The sequence below is a fragment of the Pan paniscus genome, chromosome 11 (genome assembly GCF_029289425.2).
Source record: "Pan paniscus chromosome 11, NHGRI_mPanPan1-v2.0_pri, whole genome shotgun sequence".
NCBI lineage: Eukaryota > Metazoa > Chordata > Mammalia > Primates > Hominidae > Pan > Pan paniscus.
The window spans coordinates 6,227,827-6,249,795 of record NC_073260.2 but is presented as its reverse complement, the minus strand read 5'-3'; the positions used below and the strand labels follow the sequence as shown (position 1 = coordinate 6,249,795).

Here is a 21,969-nt window from a genome sequence, read left to right as displayed (position 1 = left end):
ACTGCCTGAATGCAGCACACAGGGTCCCCCAGAGCACTAACACTCTGCAGGTCTGGGGAGGGGGCCTTCATGTTGGTGCAACAGGACCCCTATTCCCGTTTCCACTGAGCAGCTATTTCCAAAGGGGTTTTTTTCTTTTTTTGGAGACAGTTTCAGTCACCCAGGCTGGAGTGCAGTCGCCAGATCTCGACTCATTGCAACCTCTACCTCCTGGGTCCAAGAAATTCTCCTGCCTCAGCCTCCCAAGTAGCTGGGATTACAGGCGTTAGCCATTGCGCCTGGCACAAAGGTTTTGATTTCAATTGGATGAGGGTTCTGTGGCTACAACACGAATACCTGAAAATCTCTGATGTGGCTCAACCCACCATCTGACAGCTTAGGAAGCCGAGCTCTGAGGCAGAGCTGCTGCCAACTCAGGTCAGTGGAGGGTCCCTGCCCTCAGGGTTTGTGGCCTCCCATGGGCTCACTAAGGGGGTGATGCCAGCCCTGTGGGAGGTCCCTGGTGCACCAGGAGCTCCTACAGAGGCATGCCCACCTGGAAACGTCTTCCCACGTCTTCTTCAGACGGTGGATGGAGTTGCTCTGCAGGGCAGAGAGGATGGCATACAGTGACGAGAAGTTCTTGAGGATCCGGCACTCCTGGGGCGGGAAGAGCAGGAGGCATGAGGTGGGGCTGGAGCTCCCAGCTTGCCTGGCCTCAGTCCCCCTTGGCCAAGCCTCCCCTCCTAATGAGACAGACACCCAGGGAGTCCCCAGAGGGCACGCTTGCGACCCGGGGGTGACAGGAGGATTTTAGCTCAACCCAAGGAAAGAATGTAAGGAAGACGTGAGCATCCAGGCAGTGGGCTGGGAGAGTCAAGGCCAGCATGCCCCTGGGAAGGGTAGACTGGGGCCTGTACAAGGCCTTGGACTGCAGACCACAACCTGAGAACAGATGAAGCCAAAGTGGGGGCCCAGGCCCCTCCTGTGGCATACCCTGGCCACCTCGATCCAGTGCTCCACCACCCTGGCCCTGTCTGGGGCTTTCGTGCTTCGGTTTCCGAGGCAGGTGGTGATGACACAGTTGGCCACACTGTTGAACTGGGTGACAGTGGCGCGGATGGTGGGCGCCAGGTGCTCCTTGCCCTTCTTGTCCCGCTGGGACCAGATGGAGCCCAGGCAGTGGTAGGGCACCACCTTCTTGAACAGTTCCTGGGGAGGAGGCTAAGTGTCACCTGGTCCTGCCCCAGCAGTCTGGGCTGGTGCTGGGGAAGCTGAGGATGCAGCTTGAGCCTTGTGGGGATCTCTGGGTTATATCCCGTGTCCATGCAGGGTGCCCAGCACACAAGTGACCCGGGACAAAATGCTGGTGGGAAGAAGAGGAGCACTGCCTCGAGCAGCCTCACCAAGCCCCAGCTCCAACAGGCGGCTCACGCCTGCCCACCCCCCGGCGCCCCACCCCCCATCCCCCTGCCTCAGTCTGCTCCCCATCCAGACGCATATCTGCTGTGGGCGCTACAACTAAGGGCTTTGTCCAGTGTCTGCCATAGGCTCCAGGACACACCAAGTGCCTAATGAGTGCTGAGGCTGGTGAGCCTCCTAAACAGATGGGGGTGACCCATGGATGCACCTTGGTGAGCACCCTCCACTCCCACAGGCCGGGCCTGCTGAGCTTCCTGTCTGTTCCGTCTAGAATCTGCATAGTCACTCTGGAGGATAGGGGTGACCTCATCTCTACTGTCCAGAGGTAAACTGAGGACTTGGGGTTAAGGAACGACCTGGTTACTTGGTGTGTAGCAGCAGAGCTGGGATTTGACCAGAACATCAGCTCTGGATCAGGAAATGGTAGGTCTGGGACAGCAGATGCCAGAAGGCAGGCCCACCCCTGCCCTGCCAAGCTGAGCTGCTCACCGCATCCATCAGTGTAAACTGCTCTGCCACCAGATCAGGAGGGAACACCAAGAGGTGAGGCTTCTCCTCACTCAGCCCGTTCTCTGCAACCACAGGTGAAGGCCAGGAAGGCTGTAATGATGGAACTGGCGCTGGAGCTGGCTCCAGCTCTAGAGTTTGTGAGGGAGCTGGATCCTGTTCTGGAGCTGGCTCTAGTTCCGGAGCTGGCGCTGGAGCCGATTCTAGTCCCACAGCTGGCTCTGGAGCCTGCTGGAGCTCCGGAGTTGGTGCTGGAGCTACTTCTAGCTCTGAACCTGGAGCTGGTGTTGGAGCTGGCTCTGGCTCTGGGGCTGGAGCCGGCACTGGGCTGGGTGCTCGAGCTGGTGTTAGAGCTAGCTCGAGCTCTGGAGTTGGTTTTAGAGCTGGCACTGGTGACAGAGCTGCAAGAGGAGAAAAGTTCAACAACATGCCAGCCTTTCCTGTGCCTTTCCAAAGACACAGAACAGCCCCGGCTTCCAGAGAAGCCTCTCCCACCGAACCCACAAAACGTGTACCAGGCCACTCTCCTGCCTGTGGTCCCTGCCTGTGTGGTCTGAGGCTCATCCGTGCCCCTGACCCAGCACCAGACCCTGGAGCCTCCTCTTCGTGTGGCCCAGCACCGACCCCTCCTCATTCACCCTCTGGCACCCACCCCAGTCCTCCTCACCCTCAGGCTCTGCCTCAATGGGTTCTGAGTGCTCCAGCTGGGCCAGGAGAAGGTGGGCACGGCGTTCCAGGTCTGAGCCTGGCATGTTGAGCTGCACGTAGGCCACCAGCTGCTTGAGGCAGGGAAAGTCTGGAGGTTGACAGAAATCCTCCGAGTACTGGTCCAGCCAGGTGCCCAGGATGGAGGAGATGGCACTGAGGACAGGTGGGTGGCAGCAGAGTCAGAGGCCTGGGCTCCCCTGAGCCAGGCTGGGCTCCTGCGCTGGCCCCTGTCCATCTGAAGGCCACCTGCCCCGGCCCAAGCCCCCTTGGCTGTCCAGCCAAAAGAACCAAGGAGGCCCCTGGTCAGTGGCGACCACCTCTCCCCTCCTCCAAGGAAGCCCCGCCCACAGCTCTGCATGTCTCCCAGCACCCCCTCCTTGCTGGAATGTAAACTCCATGAGGGATCGGTCCTCCTGCCAGGCATCTGCAGGTCCCTGGCGGCTCCTCAACTTGTAGCTCAGTGCTGGTGAGCTGCCTTACTCTCTCAGAGCTGTGTGTGGGTCTCATCTCCCCACTAATCCTGTTCTCCCAGAGGGTGGGGTGCAGCCTGCCCGCTGAGCACTCACTATTGAGGGGTGAGGCAATGTGAGAGCAGAGGCTCACCCCACCTCTTGCCCTGGGCCCCTAGATCAGGGCACACTGAGCCAAGCCCAGCTGGGATGAGGCTATGGTGGGATGAGTTCCCGCCGGGGGCTGCTCTGAGCCCCAGCCACCCCAGGACCCCTCCACAGCTCTTGGTCGTCTTTCTTCCTGCAGGCGAAGCCCCTAGACCCCAGCCCTCTAGCAGGAACTACAAGAGGTGTGGGAGCCAGGGTTCTGCCCAGCCAGCCCCGGCTCCAGCCCCAGCCCCAGCCCCATGTACTCTCCCACTGTTCGGTGGGGACAGGGTCCCTTCCTCTTGGCTCAAAGCTCACTCACTTTTTAAGTTGGTCCTGGGGTCCGCCATCCTCGTCGGAATAGGGGAGGATGCAGCCGTATCTAGAGGAGGCCGTGAGGGCGTCACATCTACCGTACCTGCTTATGACGTCTAGTGTTACTGTCTGACTCTCCGACTAGAACGGAGGCACAGGAGGGCAGGGATTTTTTTTTTTTTGCTTTAAATGCCTAGAAAAGGGCCAGCACACAGTAGGTGCTTCATATATATTTGTTCAATGAATAAGTCCCAACCAGCTCCTTCCCAGCTATCTGAGCACCCCTTGGGTCCCTCCAACAGCCCCCAGATAGAATCCGGAATCTCCTTGACAAGTGGGAAAACTGCTTCGCCCAAGGCCACATACAAGAGAGGCTTGGGGCAGAGAGCTTCCCCATGGGGGACAGGAAAATCATAAAAACGAGCACCACAGCCCCGCAGCCCATTCCCTACAGGGCCAGGCGTTGAGGGAGCACTTTCCACGCCTCATCCCGCCCAGGCCTGACGACAACCCCGTGAGGTCCTCTTAGCACTCAGTTTCTCTTTCATATGAGCAGAGCGAGGCTCAGAGAAGTGAATCAGCATTGCCAAGACCCGCAGCCAGGTGGGGGCGGGGGCCCCTGTGCACCCTGTGCAGTGGAGGGCTCATGCTCACCTTTTGAACAGCAGGTCCAGGACCTGTTGGGTGGTGGTGAAGGCTCTATAGGTACACAGGAAGATGGTGACGTAGGAGAGGTCGCTGCCCTGGAAGGCTGGCACCAGGTGCTCCACCAGCTTCTCCAGCGTGCCAGCCTTCACGGTCCGCACCTTGCAAGTCTCATAAAGGTTCAGGGCCGACTCATTCTCATACTGGGGTGGGACAGAGGAGGGACAGACAGTCAGTGGCAGCACACGAATCTCCTGGAGCTCAGATGGAACCCCGAGCCCTCAGCAGCTTGTGGCAAGAGGCAGGACTGAGTATCTCTAGCAGAAAAAGGTTATCAGCTTTAAAAGTAGAATTTCAGGCCAGGTGTGGTGGCTCACACCAGTCATCCCGGCACTTTGGGAGGCCAAGGTGGGAGCATCACTTGAAGCCAAGAGTTTGAGACCAGCCTGGGCAACAAAGTGAAATCCCCCAGCTCTATAAAAAATTGTTTACAAAACTTAAAAATTAGCCAGGGCCAGGCATAGTAGCTTACGCCTGTCATCCCAGCATTTTGGGAGGCTGAGGTGGGCAAATTGCTTGAGCCCAGGAGTTTGAGACCAGCCTGGGCAACATGGCAAAACCCCATCTCTACAAAAAATACAAAATTAGCCAGGTGTGGTGGTCCCAACTACCTGGGGAACTGAGGTGAGAAGATCGCTTGAGCCCAGGAGGTCAAGGCTGCTGTGAGCTATGATCATACCTCTGCATGGCAGCCTGGGTGACAGAGTGAGACCCTGTCTCTAAAAGAGTGAAAAAATTTTTAAAGTAGAATTTGAGGTGCGAGAATGATTTAAATACTGACACCTTCAGGTCCGTTGTTAGCTGAGTAATGGTAGCTGCCCTGTGGGAGGAGCGTCATCTGAGAGCTCTAACAAAATATCCCCATTCTAGAGATGAGGAAACAGAGGCTTATCCAGGGGCTGGGAGGGACTGGCCCGTTAGGACGCACAGCATCTTCCCCGTGGCACTGTTTTGTTTTGTTTTGAGACAGTCACCCAGGCTAGAGTGCAGTGGTGTGATCTCGGCTCACTGCAACCTCAGCCTCCTGGGCTGAAGCAATTCTCATGTCTCAGCCTCCCAAGTAGTTGGGATTACAGGCACACACCACCATGCTTGGCTAATTTTTGTATTTTTAGTAGAGATGGGGTTTCACCATGTGGGCCAGGCTGGTCTCAAACTCCTGACCTTAGGCAATCCTCCTGCCTTGGCCTCCCAAAATGCTGGGATTACAGGCATGAGCCACTGCACCTGGCTCCTGCAGCACTGTTGAAGTGTCCTCAGAGGACTCACAGTGGCCCCACAGCCATGAGGAGCTGAACTGGGGCAGTGGCTCCAGCCTCCCTTCTGGAATATTACGCAGCTGAGTCAGGCCCCGGCTCTCAACCTGGAGGAACCCCAGGGATGTGTTCTGGGAGATGGCAACTTGCAGAGACCTAACAGCCTGAAGCCCTTTTGTTCTTGGGTGAAGACAGCCTCACTACTCCAGATGGTGTGCACATCTGGGAGAAGGCATGGAGGATGGTGAGGCTGATGGCTGCACACCCGGGGAAGGGAGGTCAAACATGAAAACCTGATTAAGCCTGGGCTGGACAGTGGGGGTCGGGAAGGGAGTGAAGGCCGTTTCCTTTGGGATCAGAACTGGGGGCCCTCAAGTGAAAAAGTCCTGGGAGGGATCCCCAGCTGCGTCTCCTAGTGGAGACCCCGGGCGCACTCACCCCGAGCCAGCGCTGCCCTTTGTTGCCTCCGTGGTGCAGCTGCACCTTGCGCAGGGAGATGGAGTAGATGACTCCGTTGATCAGCTCCTCACCAATCTCCTGCGTGGAGCTCTGTGAAAACAACGCCCAGCAGCCGGGCGCGGGGACGTCAAGGGCCTGCCTGGCCACCGTGCGGGGGATGCACCTGTGCAACCTGTTTCCCAGATAGGGCACAGACTGGCGGCTGCACAGACCTACAGCCTGGGGTGGAATGAGATCACAGCTCGAGGGCCACTGTCCCGGCACTCCACTTCCCCAACCCGGCTAGCCACGACCTGGGACGTGATTATGATGAGTCCACCAGGCTTCCAATCCCCTAGTAACTGGCTTCTGCTCCTGCCCAGGACAGACCCACCCTCAAGCCATCCCCTTCCACACAGGGGACTGTTATTCAGCCATTGCACAGATGGGTAAATGGAGGCTGAGAGAGGAACAACCGGTCCAAGGTCATGCTGCCTCGGGTAAGTGGTGAGGCAGGGACCCCAGGGCTCTGACACGGCTGACTGCATCCAGGCGGCTATGCCCCAAGAGAAGGTCCCCCTACCTCCCCAGGGCCAGAGGCCCATGGGCATCCTCACACTCACTCCTCCTCTACCCAGCCTGGGGGGCCCTGACTGACCTAGCAGGAACGCGCAGCTCCTCTGGGCCCAGCCCTGGTGCGTTGGCAGCCCAGGTCTGGGCAGGTGTGGGGCACCCCAGACAGCCACATCCCAGCCACTTCCTTCCCCTCTGCTCATTCATGCCCTTGTGCCTGCTTGGGCAATGGGAGTTCCCAGTTCCCTGACCATCATCACATGAGGGGACGGGTGTGAGAGGTGACGGTGCTGGTATCCAGGCAGATGCTGGGGTTCCACAGAGCCCTAAACCACAGGCCTAGACTGGAACAGGAAGGGGGCATCTGGCCCCAGGCAGTAAGGAAAGGCCGTTGTCTTAGGAGACAGACTCCCCCCACGTGGCAGGCTGGCCTAGGTCACTTAGCCACAATTACCCCCGGCCTCACAGCCCCCTATGCCACCTGCTCTGTCCAGGGACGGAATGAGCTTGCAGCGGGTAGAGGAGCCGGGGGGTTAAGGACATCAACCTCAGAGGTTAGGAAGAAGCTGAGAGGTACTGGCCTGGCCCAGGGTCATTAACCGCGCAGTCAATGCCCCAACCCAGGTGGGCGTGGAGCTCAGAGAAGGCCTGGCAGACAGTGCTGACTCAGGCCCTTCCCTCAACCCCAGCAGGAGCCAGGTACACTGTCCAGCATGCTGTGGACGGGACCCTGGCCTCCTGCCTCCTGCGCACCCTCAGAGGCCCAGGAGGCATCCTGGAAGTCCACTTCCTCCGACCTGAGGTCGCCTCCCACGCTGGGCTTTGTACAACAGGAAAGCTGCGGGCATTGTGCCGGGCTCCTGACCGCCACCGCCTCTGGACAGAGAGCCTGCCCCATTTCTTGGAAGTTAGCAGGGAACCCACAGGCACACTCACACCCACACCCCACAAACAGCCCCGCCAGGGGAGGTCTGGCCCTTCCACTGACAGGAAAAGAGACATACGCTCACCCCCCTTTTCCTGACTCACACATCTCTCCCCTGCCTAGAAAATTGTTCCTTTGAAAAGAAAAGCATTAGAGGTTACAGCGACCAGGACCCCCAACCACCTGGGCCTCCTCAGGGGTCCCAGACTGCCTCCTGTGAAGGCCGTTGGCTCAGCTGGGAGTCTCTCTCTCTCCCAGGGATTTTAGCCACATCTGGACCAGCTGGGAGGCAGACAGTATCCTGAGTGTCCAAGTCACCGGCAGTGGCTCTGAGATCTCGTGCAGGACAAGCCCACCACAGGGGACTAAACATTAACCCTGGGGGAGCCCAGCACAGCACCCAGGTCCTGGCTGAGCACCATCAGTGCCTGCTGGACAGAGGTGTCCCCAGGCAGGCCAATCCCCAGGAGGGGCTGAAGCCAGGTGGCCTCGGCTGTCCCTGAGCAGGTCTAGAGAGCGGCTCCTCCGTGAGCTGGCAGGCCAGCAGCTGGCCCAGCCCTGCTTGGTGTCATGTGATCCCTGCACCCTTCCCCCACCCCCGGGGGGCCCTCTTCTGCCAGCCGGGTGGTGGGGAAGGATGCAGGCCCAACGCTGAGAGCCATGCATGCTTGGGGTAAGGGAGTTGCCACCCTGTCACACAGTCGGGGAGACGCTCTAGCCCGCGTGGAGCTGGCCTGTCTTCTCTGGTCGCTTCCCGTCACAGCAGCAGCAGGCATGGAACCAGACCATAGAGCTACGTGGAGTACAGGGGCTGTTTAAACCGTCTGCTCAGATGGTAGAGGTGCAGGCTCCAGAGAGAGCTGCCCTGGGGTCTGGGAACAAAGTGGCAGAGTAAGGCCTCTATCCCTTGCCCCCTCACAGGACAGAGAAAGAAAGCAGCCAACAGCCCTGGCAGCTGCCCCAGGACCCTCTGCAGCAAGAAAGGCAGGGTTCCAGCACCCACAGGCCACCCTAGGTCACCCTGTTAGCAGACAGCCCATCTGGGCAGCGCCTGGGCCCCAGGGCACTCTGGCCGGGCTGGGAGCTCAGAGCAGGAGGAGCAGGAACGGCCTAGTGAACAGCTGATGCAGAGAAAACGCTTTCCCCTGAGGGCAGGTGCCCAGGCAGCCACTATGAGCTGACTGCTAGGAGGAGAAAAGAACACCACGTGCTTGGCTGTGTCCTCAAGGGACACTCCTGTCCCACCCCTAGCAGGCATGCTGATGTCCCTGGGCTCTGGGACCCAGTCGGCAGCTGTGCCTGTAAACACACTGTCTGGCCTTCTAACATTTGGGTCAGTGCAGTGAAGGTGGCATGGGGTCCCCGGTGAGCAGGGGCCCCCACACCCCAATGTCTCCAGGGACACAGCCCAGAGCCCTGAAGATGAGGAGGGGAAACAGGGCCTGGTGGTGTCTGGTGAGTGTGTCATCTGATCAGCCTTCTCAGAGTGACAGGCCAGCAGGATGCCGTGTCCCTGGCTGACAGGAGGAAGCCACAGGCCAAACCCAGACTCCCTATGGGTAGAATAGTGAGGGTCTTGAGGAACCCTACGGGGCCTGCCCCAGCCCTGCCATCTCCCCGCTCAGGCCAACGGCACCTCCTCCCAGCATCAGCCTTCTGGTGCAGCTCCGGACTCAGACGCCATTCCTTGGAAACCGTAGCTAGTGGCCCCCTGCCCCATGGATGGCTCCAGGAACTCACCGGCCCCTCCCAAGGAGACCTGGCTGAGGGCTGAAGCGGAGTGAGGAGAGGGCTCTAGCCTGCACCTCGGCCTGCTCCGCCCCTGGTCCTCCCCGGGCCTGTGTGTGGAAAGGCTCACGGCAGAGCCTCCGTGTGCGTGAGATTGTCCTGGGGGACCTCCCAAGCCCCTCTGAGCTGCTGCTCAGGTCCCAGTCACCAGAGGTCACCCCGGGGTGCTTGCCACCCCCCTGCCAGCACCTCACAGTTCTGGCCCACCAGACAGCAGCTCACTGTCTCTCGCTGGCTCTGCCCAGCCCCTGGCCCTTGGCCTTGGTGTGTCATCTGGGGAGGGCAGCACTACCTGTCACAGGCAACAGTGGGGGTCAAGAGAGAATGCACACAGCTCGGTGACCGGCACTGGGACCTGATGGCATGGTACCGGACAACACCTGACATCACATCCCCCTGGGGCCGGCGACGGATGCTGGGCTGTAAAAACCTGAGGGAAACTTGTCTGAGGCCTGCCTAAGGCTCAGGGACCTAGCCGAGGGACACTGTAAAGAGAGGCTGAGTCACCCTGAAACCCAGTGGGTGGGAGCAGCTTTCTGACTTCAGCTTTCCGCTCCAATACAGAAGCCAAACGTAAAACGCATCACAGAAGGCTGCTCGCTCTCTACAGAGCCCAGGCTCCTGCGACAGTGCGGGGCCCACGCTGCTGTGCCCTTCTCCGTCCTACAGAGGTGGGGACCCACGCCCGAGGACAGGAGCCGGTGGGGCGTGTGCTGGCTGAGCCAGAGGTGAGAGCCCAGGACTTCTCAAGTCATGAGCTCGGACCACGAGCCCCATCAAGGGAGGTGGAACGCAAGGGCCTCGTGTCCGTGACCCTCCTGCCCTCGGGCCTGCCCTCCAGCTCCAGGTGGGTGGACCCAACCCTGATCCCCAGCGCACAGACAAAGCATCAAGATGACAGGAGGCCAGCCCGGGGTGTGGGTGGGCCACACTCCTGATCCTGGGCACGGCAGCCCACAGAGGTGGCCTCAGACCGGGATGACACGCGGTGCCTGCCCACCAGGATGCTCCCTGGCCTCAGAAAGTGGAGGCTGGGAACCAACCAGTGCTGAGCCCCGCAAAGGCCGGCCCATCTCTCCAGAAACCCTCCCTGCCGGCCTGTGCCCTGCTACTCACTGATGGGAAAATCGTGCCTCAAGCAGGAGCAGGGAGAACCAGACCTCCAGGTCAGCCGCAAGCCTTGGGCATCCAGGGTCCCTGTCCACGCCCAGCCCCTGACAGTCAGGTGAACACAGGGCCAGGCCCAGGAGGGGTGTGGCTGGTGGCAGCTGAGGAGGAAGGTGGGCTGGTCCCAAGGGGGTGCAGGGCAGCCCCAACTTTAACCAGCTACAGTGCCCAGCACATGCGGGCACTTCCTGGGTGCAAGGCCCTTTGGACACCCATCACGTTTAATCCTCCTAACGCCCTGCCTGATGGACAAGGAAACAGCCTGAGAGGAACTCGCCCAGGTCAGGAGCCAGGACGTGGCCGCCAGAACAGGGATTTGAACCCTGGCCTGTTGGGACCCACCCAGGCCTGGTGCTCCCTCTGCCACAGTCTCAGGCTTGGAGCAGAGTCCAGCCCCTTGTGGCACAGATGTGGAGGAGGGGCCAGAGACAGGAAAGATTTCCTCAGGTCACACAGCAAATTCGCAGGGGAGGGTGGCAGGGCCAGCTTTCCAGCACCTGTATCTCCGAGAGGTTTGTGGACGTGCCCTGGGCAAAAGGCCTGCAAGACACCAGGCCAGGGAAGTGCCATGCTGAAGGTGCCAGGTGACGCACCCGAGGAGCCCAGGGCACTTGGAAGGGTCAGGCCGCTCCCCTGGCACCTAATCAGAAAACCTCATTGTGGCAGCTGCTACCTGTCCACTGTGCCAAGTGCTGTGCAGGCTGCTCCTCAGGCCTCTTGTCTAACTCGAGGGTCCTCACCAGAACCCTAACAGGAGAGCTGGCATCATGTCCATTTTACAGATGAGGAAACTGAGGCTCAGGAGCACGTCTACATCTGCTAGGGGGCTGAGCTGGCATCCCAGCATAGCTGTCTTCTCTCCAGAGCCCAGGCTCCCTGCCCCTCGGTTGAGATGGACACAAGTCTCCAGGAATGACTGCAGGGGAGGCTGCCAAAGCATGCAAGCTTCCCCATGGAGGAAGACGCCAAAACCCTCCAACGCAGGTGTCCTGCCCCGCCCGCCAAGCCACTGTTGGGCTGCCATCCCACTGCCTCCCCCGCCCATGGGCAGCCAAGGTGTGCGGAACTGGGAGAATTGGGTCTGCTCAAAGCTCAGCTTGTCCTGCATGAGGCTGCAGGCATCAGTGTCTGCCCTTTAACAATCAAATGGGGAGCACTGCTCTGCTGGTGCTGTATATCTGGGAACACAGTGATTCTGGGCCTGCAAGGCTGGAAGTCCAACCCTGGGACTGGGTGGCCACGGCATGGTGGCACCACGCCATGGGAGCCATCTGGGCGGCCAACCAGCAGCCCTTGGGAACCAGTCCTTGACTGCCTGGGTGCAGCTTCCTGAAACCGCTCCACTGGCTCGTTCAGAGCCTGCCCGCAGAGGGCCAGTGATAAATCTCCCCACTCTTTTCTCAGTGGCAACGCAGACAGGTCCTGGAAATGCCCAAGTTCCAGGTTAAGAATCAGACCCCAGCTCTGGCAACGAGCAGCTTGATATCTCCCAGGGCCATTCCTGAGCCTCCCGGGAAACAGGCCAACATGCCTGAGCATCCCCCACCTGGAGAAGGAACAAAGACCCAGGACCAGCCAGCCTGGTCCCCCTCTTCTCCTGGGGGACCCTCCCGAGTAGAGCAAGAGGGGAACCTGAGGGTCCTGGGGGCTGCCCCTTCAGAGTCACCTAGGAAGCTCTCCTGGAAGACCACAGTCTGTACACATGCATGCAGGGACACACACCCACACAGGGACAGGCCCTTTGCCTTGGGGTCTTCAGTGTCAAAGTGCTCATGAGCCCTGGGGATTAAACCGAAGACCTGCACACAGTGTGATCAAGAGATCAAACAGTGGGAAGACGCCGGAGGCTGAAGGGAGATGCTCCCTGTGAATACAGAGAAGCCCTCTTCACTCCAGCCCACCTGCAACTGCCCTCAGGCCTTGGGTCAGAATCCTGACCCTGCCACTGACCAGCTTGGTCACTCTGTGCAATCTAATTCACCTCTGTTGCCTCAGTGACTTTATCTGTCAAGTGAGCTCTTAACAGTCTTGACCCCAAAAGGAGATGATGCAAATTACTTAGCCAAGGACCTCCCCAAAACCTGCTGGCTCTTATTAGCTGTTATCTTAAACCTGTGGGGTCCAGTTCTGGGCTTGCTTCCTCCAGGTAGCTCTCCCCAGCGTCCTGTGGCCCAAAGCACTTTTGCCTTCCTCTGAGCCATAAGCTTCCCTACTGCTCACCTGACCTCAGGGCTTCTGGGCTGCCTGGGCTTCCTCTGACTCCTGGTGGCTCCTGCACACAGTAGGTGCCACAGAGAACACAGCCCATGCTTAAATCCTGGCTGCGGCCCTTGCTGGCTGCACGGGTGTTTAGGTCAGAGACTTCCCTCCTCTGACCCCCTAGCTTCCTAGAAGGTGGTGTTGGCACCTACTCTGTAGGGTTGGTCTAAGGCAGATGAAGTGAGGGGGTGGCCCACAACCTGCACTTTTTGTCTGGCCAAAGCAACAGCCTGTCCAGAGATGGGGGCACGGACCAGGTCACCTCCAGAAAGCAAGAACTGTGCAGGCCAAGCTGGGTCATTGGTGGCTTGGCTTAGAATCGGGAAGATAAGCGGAAGCCCAGATGTGAGGACATCTGGCAGCCCAGAGGGAAGCACCGGGTGGAAGCTAGGTAGGGAAACAGGGATGCGGGGGAAGGCAGAAACTGTCTGGTGGTTTCCAGAGAGGACAGGGACCAAGTGCGCAGCGTCAGCTCTGGCAGGCCACATAGACACCAGGAAACCAGCCCCAGGACAGGGGGTGTTGGCAGGAGGGACAGGGACTTCCCCGCCCCCTCCCTTGGGCCCTTGGTAAATGGTCATTGTGTTCAGTTTCCGGCAGTGGCCTCCTCTCCTGCCAGGATCCTGGTTTTCCTGACCCAGCCAGAAGCTTCCCCTTTGATTTCTAAATAGCAGTTGAGGTCTGGATCTCAGTGCTGAGGCTGGGCGAGGAGCGCCAGGGCCAGAGAGAGGGAAGACAAGACCCCCAGGCAGGGGTGGGGCTCAGCTCTGCCTCTCCCTCAGTTCCTCAGGGACGGAGAGAGGGAACCTGCACGGCCACTGTGAGCGCTCGGCCGGACCCTCCCAGCACACAAAGCCCGAGCTGCTGCCAGAGGTAATGAAAGCCAGATGAGCACTGGGCTGGTGTCAGCCTCCCACCCCCACCCTCCCAGGGGTCCCTCTCCAGCCGCCAATGAGGACCAGAGCCCTGGATAGATGAGGGTTGAGGGAACACGTCTGGTCCGGCCATCTGCCAAGCTCAGGAGGAAAGGGTCTCTCAGGCGTGGGGTGTTCCCCCACCAAGAGCTCTGCCCAACACTGGGCGGAGAAACAAGTCTCATCCAGGCCCTGTCTAGGTACCGGGACACCAAGAGGCACGAGACTCAGGCTAACAATCGCCAGCAATCACAACGCGCCACAGTCTAAAGCCATGAAGCGACTGGAGACGCACCAAGGCGACACGATGCCGCACGGGGACTCAGGAGGTTCACTGTGAAGGCTGCAGCCCAGCCAAAGCTCTGATGGGCCCTGAGCCCCCGATCCAGGAATGGCCTCTGTGCAGGCCCTGTGCCCAGGCAGAGCAGGGCGAGGGGGGCGTCTCTGGATTCCACTCCCTCTGCTGTGTAGTCAGCAGCAGTCAGGTGGGAGGCAGATGGCACCACCCAGAGACCCAGGGCACACGAGAAACAAGCCCCCGCCCTCACCTAGTCACCCTCCCCTCCATCCATCACAGGTACACCACTCCCTTCTCTGAATCCTACCCAGTCCTTACCGATTCAGGGTGTTGGCACTCTTTCCTGTTAAGCAGAAACAAGTCTTGCCCGCCCTGGGCCTGGGCCACCCTCCTCCCCTCACCACCAGGACATCTGGTCCCACGTGTTGGAGGCCTGCTGCTCCACCCCATCCCCCGACACCCCCCCACCCCGCTCTGAGCAGCCCCGATGTCCCTGGTCACCAGATCCACATCTGCCCCAAGTAGGGTCTGTCTGGAAGGCCCCTATGGTCTCATCACCTCTGAGGATTCTAGGATTTGGCCTTCCCGACCACTTGTTCCACACCTGCATCGTAAAGGCTAACGACGCGCTGCGGGCCCTGGGTGGGAACTGAGTGAAATAAGGCACAGGCCACCGATGTAAACAGGGACAGTGCCGCAGAAAAAGGTCCACCTGGGCTGCAGGGGCCTTGGTGACAGCAGGCCCTGGGACGGTATTGAGGGGCTCAAAACCCCAGCCGTGGTCCCTACTGTTGGACGGGGCGCGGCGGCAGCCCCCACTGCCCACCCTGCTGGCTGATTTCTGCAGAAGGCCCCGACCCCCACCTATGGAGGAGAGAGGAGGGAGGCGGCCCGCTGGGATCGCCCGGCCCCGTCCGGGGCTCGCCCCGACCTGCCCAGCTCTGCCGCGGGTGGGGAGGCTCCGACGCACCCCCCGCCCGACCGCCCCAGCTCACCCACCTCCGGGCGCGGCAGGTCGGGGTCTAGCTGCGTGAAGCTGTGCAGCACCACCGGGCAGCTGTCGGGGACGCCCACCTCCAGGCGCACGGCGTCCCACACGCTGCGGCTCCGCCGGGAGCCCGGAAACAGCGGCTCGGCGCCGCCAGCAGGCCCGGCCGCCTCGGCCCACATGCGCTGCACCATGGAAGGCTCGCGGCGGGGGCCGGGCCGCGGGACCCGGGGCAGCGCGGGCGCGGGGCCGGCCCGGCGCGCGGCGGGGGCGGCGGCGCGGCCCGCGCGGCTGGGCTTTGCCACCGCTGTGAGCCCGCGGCCCGGCCCTGCTGATGTCAGGCTGGGGGCGGGGCCGGAGGGGAAGAGGGTGGGGCCAGGGAGGGGCGGAACCGGAGAGTCCGAGGGACGCGTGCGTGCGTGCGCGCGCCCGCGGCCCCGCCCCCGCCGAGGTCAGACCCGGGGCGGGACCGGGAGCCTGGAGGGGCGGGGTCTGAACAAAGAGGGCGGGGCCGGGGAGGTCGAGGGGTGCGCGTTGGCTGGGTCTCCCGGAGGACCGGCCGTCACGTGTGTCGTGGGGCCTTGGGTACCCCGGTTAGGCACCGTTTGCGTGTCATGCTGCTGCAGTGCGTGTGTTGCGTAGGGCTGAAATGTGTACGTGCTGATGATGTGTGGGGAAGCCGCCCTGGAGTCAGCTACCCCGAATTCCAGCAAAGCCTCTCCCCAACTCTGTGGCCTTCCACAAGTTGCTTAACCCCTCTGAGCCTCACTGTTTCTTCATCTGGAAAATCTGGGTAGTGAAAATGACTTCCTCAAACAGTTGCGGGGAGGATGACATTACGTAATGGACATAAAGCACTCAGCACCTGCACCTGCACCTGACTACAGGCTCAGGCGGAGTTTGGAGAGGCTGACCATGTGTTCAGTGACCCTGTCAGTGCAATTGGAAATCCTGAGTGTGGGGCTGTGTGTGCAGTGGGGGAAAGGGTCAGAGAGTGGGGCCCTACCATTTTTGGGGCAAAGCCCCACACTATCCCCTTACAGACACCCTCAGAGGAGGGGAAGCCAGGGAGGTGGGGGAGAGCGGAAGGCACCAAGGTTGGGGCTGAGAGGCATCTGACAAGGAGGAAGGCATCAAGAGTGACAACGCTGGGCAGAGCACATGGCTGCGTGGCCTGTCAGCTGGGGCTGCTTGTCGCTTGGACATCCCTGGTCTCAGGGTGGAAGTGGGGCTGCTGGGGCTGAAGGGGAAGCAGGGACAGGGAGATCCTCAACTACTCTTTCTGGAAGCCAGTGAGGAAGGAAGACAGCCTGGGGCTTAACAGCAGGGCCAGGAGAATGGATGAATGAATGGGACCCTTCCTCATGCCTCACCCATCACTGGGCCTGCCCTGGCCTCAGCCTTCAGTCTTCACGGAGGCCAGCAATTGCTGCCAGCAGCCCTGGCCATGCCAACCTCCCCAGGTCTGGTCCGTACCATTGGGCCTCAGTTTCTCCATCTGTAAACTGAGAGGGCGGGACCAGACAGCACATTCCACGAGCACATCTTGCCCCCTTCCCAAGTGCCAATCCTCAGACACCCACGAAACACTTCCACTGTGACTGGAGTGAGGCGGCAGGTCATCCGTTCAGAACAAGACCCCCATGTGCACACGACTAGAAGGGCCTACTTCACAAAAATTATGGTGGTAAGTTGCAGCTGGGTGGAAGCTCTACTGGTTTTCATTTTACTTCTCTGAATTTCTAATTTCTAAAATCAGTATTTTAATAATCAGCTCTATGTGATAAATGCTGTTTTTGATTTGGTTTTTGAGACAGTCTTACTCTGTCACCCAGGCTGGAGTGCAGTGGTGTGATCTCGGCTCACTGCAGCCTCCGCCTCTTGGGTTCAAGTGATTTTCCTGCCTCAGCCTCTCGAGGAGCTGGGATTACAGGCACCTGCCACTATGCCCAGCTAGTTCTGTATTTTTCGTAGAGACAGGGTTTCACCATGTTGGCCAGGCTGATCTTGAACTCCTGACCTCAAGTGAACCGCTTGCCTCGGCCTCCCAAAGAGCTGGGATTACAGGCAGGAGCACTACGCCCAGCCTGTTTTTGTTTTTTTTTTTAAGAAGCAAGATGGGTAGATTTGATTTGGGATGGAGATCCCTAGAGGCTGTTTAGGAAGCCTCCAAGCCATTTGGCCAGGGAGGGTAATGTGGGTGAGGCGTATTTAGAGGCAGGAGGTCCCCACAGGGCCACAAAGAGGTGACCAAGACATTGCCCTCTGGCCCTAAGCTCCTCCTCCCATCCCTTTCTTCTGGGGCCAAGCTCCCAATGCCTCCAGAAACTGAAAGTCCAGAAGCTGCCTGCCACTGACTTTATCTCCTCTGCTCTCTTTATCTCCTTCGCTGAGTGATGCGCCTGGGAACAAGCGCCCACCCATTTTATAGCCCAGAAGGACAAGTGACTCATGAGGACATAGAGGAATCACCACTATTCTGGCCTTGAAGGTCCTGGGTGCTAAGGCGAGGGGTGGCCCCAAGGAGGCTGGAGAGGTGAAGAGTAAAGAATTCATCACACTAAACCCCCCAACGCGGCTGGCCTGGCTCCCTCCCATCTGACTATATCATCTACAGGAGCCAGGGCGGGGGAGGGCATTACTTAGCCAGTCCCTCTGGCCGGTGTCTGTTTTTACAAAGCTCCTCTTCCTGCCTTGTTCCCCTACCTTTGGGACTCCCCTCCCAACTTCTGGGAAGCCTGATCACTGCTCTGGCTGTACATGAGACACACACACACAGACACAGACAGACACAAAGATACACAGAGATGCACACACAGAGACACACACATAGAGACAGAGACACAGACACACACACACACAGAGACACAAAGATACACAGAGATGCACGCACAGAGACACATACATAGAGACAGAGACACAGACACACACACACAGACCCACAGAGACACATAGAGACAGAGACACAGGCACACACACACACACATAGAGACAGACACAGAGACACAGACGCACAGAGACAGACACAGGCACACACATTTAGAGACGGAGACACACACACAGAGACATTGGAACAGAGACACAGGCAGAGATAGACACACACAGACAGAGACATACCTACTCAGAGACATAGAGACAGACACAGAGGCTGGGCGTGGTGGCTCATGCCTGTAACCCAGAGCTTAGGGAGGCAGAGGCAGGATTTCTTGAGCCCAGAAATTGGAGACCAGCCTGGGCAACATAGCAAGACCCCATTCTCCACAAAAAGGGAAAAAACAAGTTTGAGATAGACACAGACACAGACACACAGATATAGAGACATAGACACAGATACACACACATAGAGACAGAAACACAGGTACACATGCCCCCCTAATGAAGGCACAGATAAAGTTCCCTGCACAGGATGTGTTGCCCAATGCCCTCAGATCGGGTGGGCCTGATTCTGCCTCACACTGTTAGCAACTGGGGTTGGCATTCATGGGACACCTCCTGCATGCAAGACCCTCTCCTGAGGCCTCCTGTGCCTCCTGCAAGCTGTGGGGACACCCTAACCAAGGGCAAGGCCATCCTGGGACAGCGTGTGTCACCAGTGGAGGAACGCAGCACCACTCACAGTGTTCTCCTCAAAACCCAAACCTAAATCAAGGCAGGCCTCTGCATATAACTGCCATTTGTGGGATTACAGGGGACAGAGGAACATGTTCAACACACCACAAGGGTGCAATCCACAAATCCAGGCTCTGGGAACCTCTGTCGGACAAACAACCCAGTTTCCTCAACAAATACATTTCAGAGGAAAAAGAAAGCGGAAGCTAGACTACAAGAAGGGTCAGAGACATCTAACAAACGCAATGTGTGGATTTTGGATCATGATGTCAGCAGGACAACTGTTTAAAAAAAACAACTATAAGACGTGGATTGTCTGAACACTGCTACATATTGGATGACATTAGACATCTTTTTAGGTGTGAGAATGGTGTTGCCGTCACTAGTAGAGTTACATCTTGGGCTATCTGTGGATGGCATCACATGCCTGGGATTCATGTAAACATCTCCAGGGGCGGGCAGGGAGTGGGGCAGTGAGAGGTGAACAAGAGTGGCCCTGCACCGATGGTCGTGAAAGCTGGGGGTCTTTATGCCATTTTCTCTATTTTTGTGTCTATTTGGAATTATCCGTAATAAAAGTTATAAGAAGAAAAATGGCCAGACGCAGTGGCTCACGCCTGTAATTCCAGCACTTTGGGAGGTTGAGCTGGGTGGATCACTTGAGGTCAGGAGTTCAAGACCAGCCTGGCCAACGTGGTAAAACCTCGTCTCTACTAAAAATACAAAAAAAATTAGCCTGGCATGGTGATGCGTGCCTGTAATCCCAGCTACTTGGGAGGCTGAGGCAGGAGAATCGCTTGAACCTGGGAGGTGGAGGTTGCAGTGAGCCGAGATTGCACCACCGCACTCCAGCCTGGGCGACAAAGCAAGACTCCGTCTCAAAAAAAGAAGAAAAAGGACACAGCTTGAGACTCACCCTCTCATGCCTCTGAGGCTCCCAGCAGTCCTCCAGAGAGGGCTACAAACTTCTGACCCCGGGCAGTGACTCCTGCTAGGCTCACCGTTTCCTGTATTACTCTCTGTGGGCACAGGGGTCACTGATGGCATCTTCACTACAAAAGGGGTTGGGGGCTCTGCTGTGGGGACTGAGGCCGTGGGCAGCTAGAACTCTAGTCCGGATGCCCACATGGGGCTATCAGAGGTGGCTGGGGGCAGTCCAGGTGAACTTGGGTGGGTTTGACACTCAAGGCCAATGACAACCCTGTGCTTGGCGGTTGGAGCCTCTGCTGGGAGGAAGTAAGGACTCTCGAGATCACTAAGCACTGCCCGGAAGTGGGGGGTTCTTAGGAATCGGCGTCGATCCCTTCCTCCCTCCTGCCCCAGCTCACGCCCCCCCACACCCCCACCTAGCCTTCCCAGGTTCCCAACCTCCCCCCCGGGACGTGCACCTGCCTTTCCTTGGGGGCTACAACCACAAGCCCCTGGAGAGCACGGCTGCACAGACCTTTCGGAAGTCGGGACGCTGCTCGCAGAGGAACTTTAAAAGGCAGGCTGTGAACTGACAGCTGGCAGCCAGATCCCGCCCACGCGTGTGTTTTGTTTGGCTTGCGAAGTGTTTTTAAAGTTTTAAGCCAACAGTAAAAGGTCAGGTGACTTCACATAAAAACCCACATTTCCCTCTTCTCCTGTAACTCTGGGTGACCTGACCACACCGGGTCTGTGTTCCCAAGTGCTGCTGGAAGCTGACTGCAGCTGCCCCCTGTAGCCAGGGCATGTGTGGGGATCGCTCTGACAACTGTCCCCCACTCCCGCAGTGCCCAGTGCCCGACACTCTGGGGAGTCACTGCCACCCCGGAGGGGCCACCAATTCAACATGTGACAACCCGAAGTGGAGGGAAGCAGAGGAGGAAGAGACGGAGGGGGACACACAGATGGAAACTGAGCCCAAGAACCAAGAGTGAGCCTGAGGACCACAGCGAGGGACAGCGGGAGAGGGAGGCAGCAGGCAGACGGAGGCGAGGAGAGATTCCCTGGGCATCTTACGTCACTCTCCGGCCCCTGAGCAGCTGTCTCGTTTAGGGAAAAGGTGTGTTCAGGCTGAATCTCTGTGGTCCCTCTTCTCCCTGCTCCCATACCCAGACACCGCGGCCAGTGGGGTCTTGATCCCGCGAAGCCCCCCACTGCCCTCAGGCAGAAGACCACTGGCTTGGTGTGGCCCCAGCTCCCCACTCCAGGTTCCCTCTCAGCAGAACTGCTGCAGCTCCTTCTTCATGCCGCCCCTTCTGTCTGGCTGGTGCGTCCCTCCTTCCACCCATTCCTTGGCCAGTACATCCTTGGCTGGTACCTGAGAGGCAGATCATAAAAGCTGCCCCTGTGGACCTTCAAGTCGGGACCCAGGCCTGCCTTAACGCAGGGCCCCAGACAGTGGGCTTTGGGCCTGGGGTGCAGTTCTGGGGGCTGCCGGACACACAGCAGTTCAGAGCAGGAACTGGGCACAGGGCAGTGTCTGGGCGACTGTGGCCTTTGGCCATCACCTTTTCCAACCTGGGCTTGGCCAAGGCCGGGAGGAATGGCAGCCAGGTACCCTGACTCAGGTCAGGCCCTGGTGGAAAACCTGTCACCTCCTGTTGGGCAGGTGGAGGTCACTGACCCCTTTCTGTCTCTTGTGATCTATATTTAGAGCCTGGGGAGGACATGAAAAGGGTGAGGCCTGGACACGCTCCTTGGTCATTTCCCAACACTGACGTCACCATTCCTAGCCTGCCTAGGTCCTGGGGTGGCCCTCTGTGGGCGGGTGAGCACACACCTTGGCAGGAGGTGATGCAGCTGGACCACGCGTGGGAACTCCCGGCACAGCGGGCGGGCCTGGCTCAGCCCCACCTCCCCTGCCACTGGCTTCCTGGCAACCTCTGGTGGCTTCTTCCTCCTCCTTCTGCCCCCAGGATGCAGGGGTCCCCACAGGCGAGAGGCTGAACTCAGAGCTGGCCAGGTGAGAAGCGAAGCACCGAACCACTGAAATCTCCAGGAGACCACACTGGGTGGCAGATGTGACAGCAACCCTCTGACCTCACGGGGCGCTGCTGTCCCAGCACAACCGGAACAAGGTGTGCCGATGCCGGGAGCAGTGCAAACGGCCCTGGACGGGGATGCAGAGGGCTCCAGATCAGCCTGGGGCTCGCTGTGGGGCCCTGCTGTCATCCCCTGGAAATGGGTACACCCCCGGCATATTGAGGGGGAGGCACGCAGAGGAACAAATGCATCCATGGGCTGCAAATCGGGGGCCGCTCGGACAGCTGTCTCCCACTCCTGCAGTGCTTGCTGCCTGGCACCGTGAGGAGTCACTGCCACCCCCGAGGGGCCACCAATTCAACATGTGACAGGCCGAAGTGGAGGGAAGCAGAGGAGAGAGGAAGACATAGAGGGAAACTGAACCCAAGACCCAAAAGTGAGCCGGAGGACCACAGCGGGAGAGGGAGGCAGCAGGCAGACAGAAGCGAGGAGACAGGGCGCAGAGGGGCTGCGGGGGGCGCTGGGCACACCTGGCTGAGGAAGGGACCAAAGGCCCAGAGGGTCCCATAGTCT

At 59.1% G+C, this 21,969-nt stretch overlaps 1 protein-coding gene across 11 annotated transcripts in view; it reads right to left on the bottom strand.

Annotated features, from left to right (window-relative positions):
* Window positions 1–21,969, bottom strand: part of RALGDS (ral guanine nucleotide dissociation stimulator) — a 50,983-nt gene that overhangs the window by 8,235 nt on the left and 20,779 nt on the right. For 4 of the 11 annotated variants that reach the window (XM_057298613.2, XM_057298612.2, XM_034929380.3 and 1 more), the window contains exons 2-8: window positions 5,927–6,037; window positions 4,182–4,375; window positions 3,535–3,630; window positions 2,576–2,769; window positions 1,891–2,309; window positions 976–1,191; window positions 536–639 (exon numbers count right to left, since the gene is read on the bottom strand). In XM_057298613.2, coding sequence (XP_057154596.1) covers window positions 536–639; window positions 976–1,191; window positions 1,891–2,309; window positions 2,576–2,769; window positions 3,535–3,630; window positions 4,182–4,375; window positions 5,927–6,037 — 1,334 coding nt within the window. Of the gene's footprint in view, window positions 1–535; window positions 640–975; window positions 1,192–1,890; window positions 2,310–2,575; window positions 2,770–3,534; window positions 3,631–4,181; window positions 4,376–5,926; window positions 6,038–14,849; window positions 15,164–21,969 lie in introns of those variants that run through there. The other 7 variants (XM_034929382.3, XM_034929379.3, XM_034929389.3 and 4 more) reach the window with 4 other exon arrangements.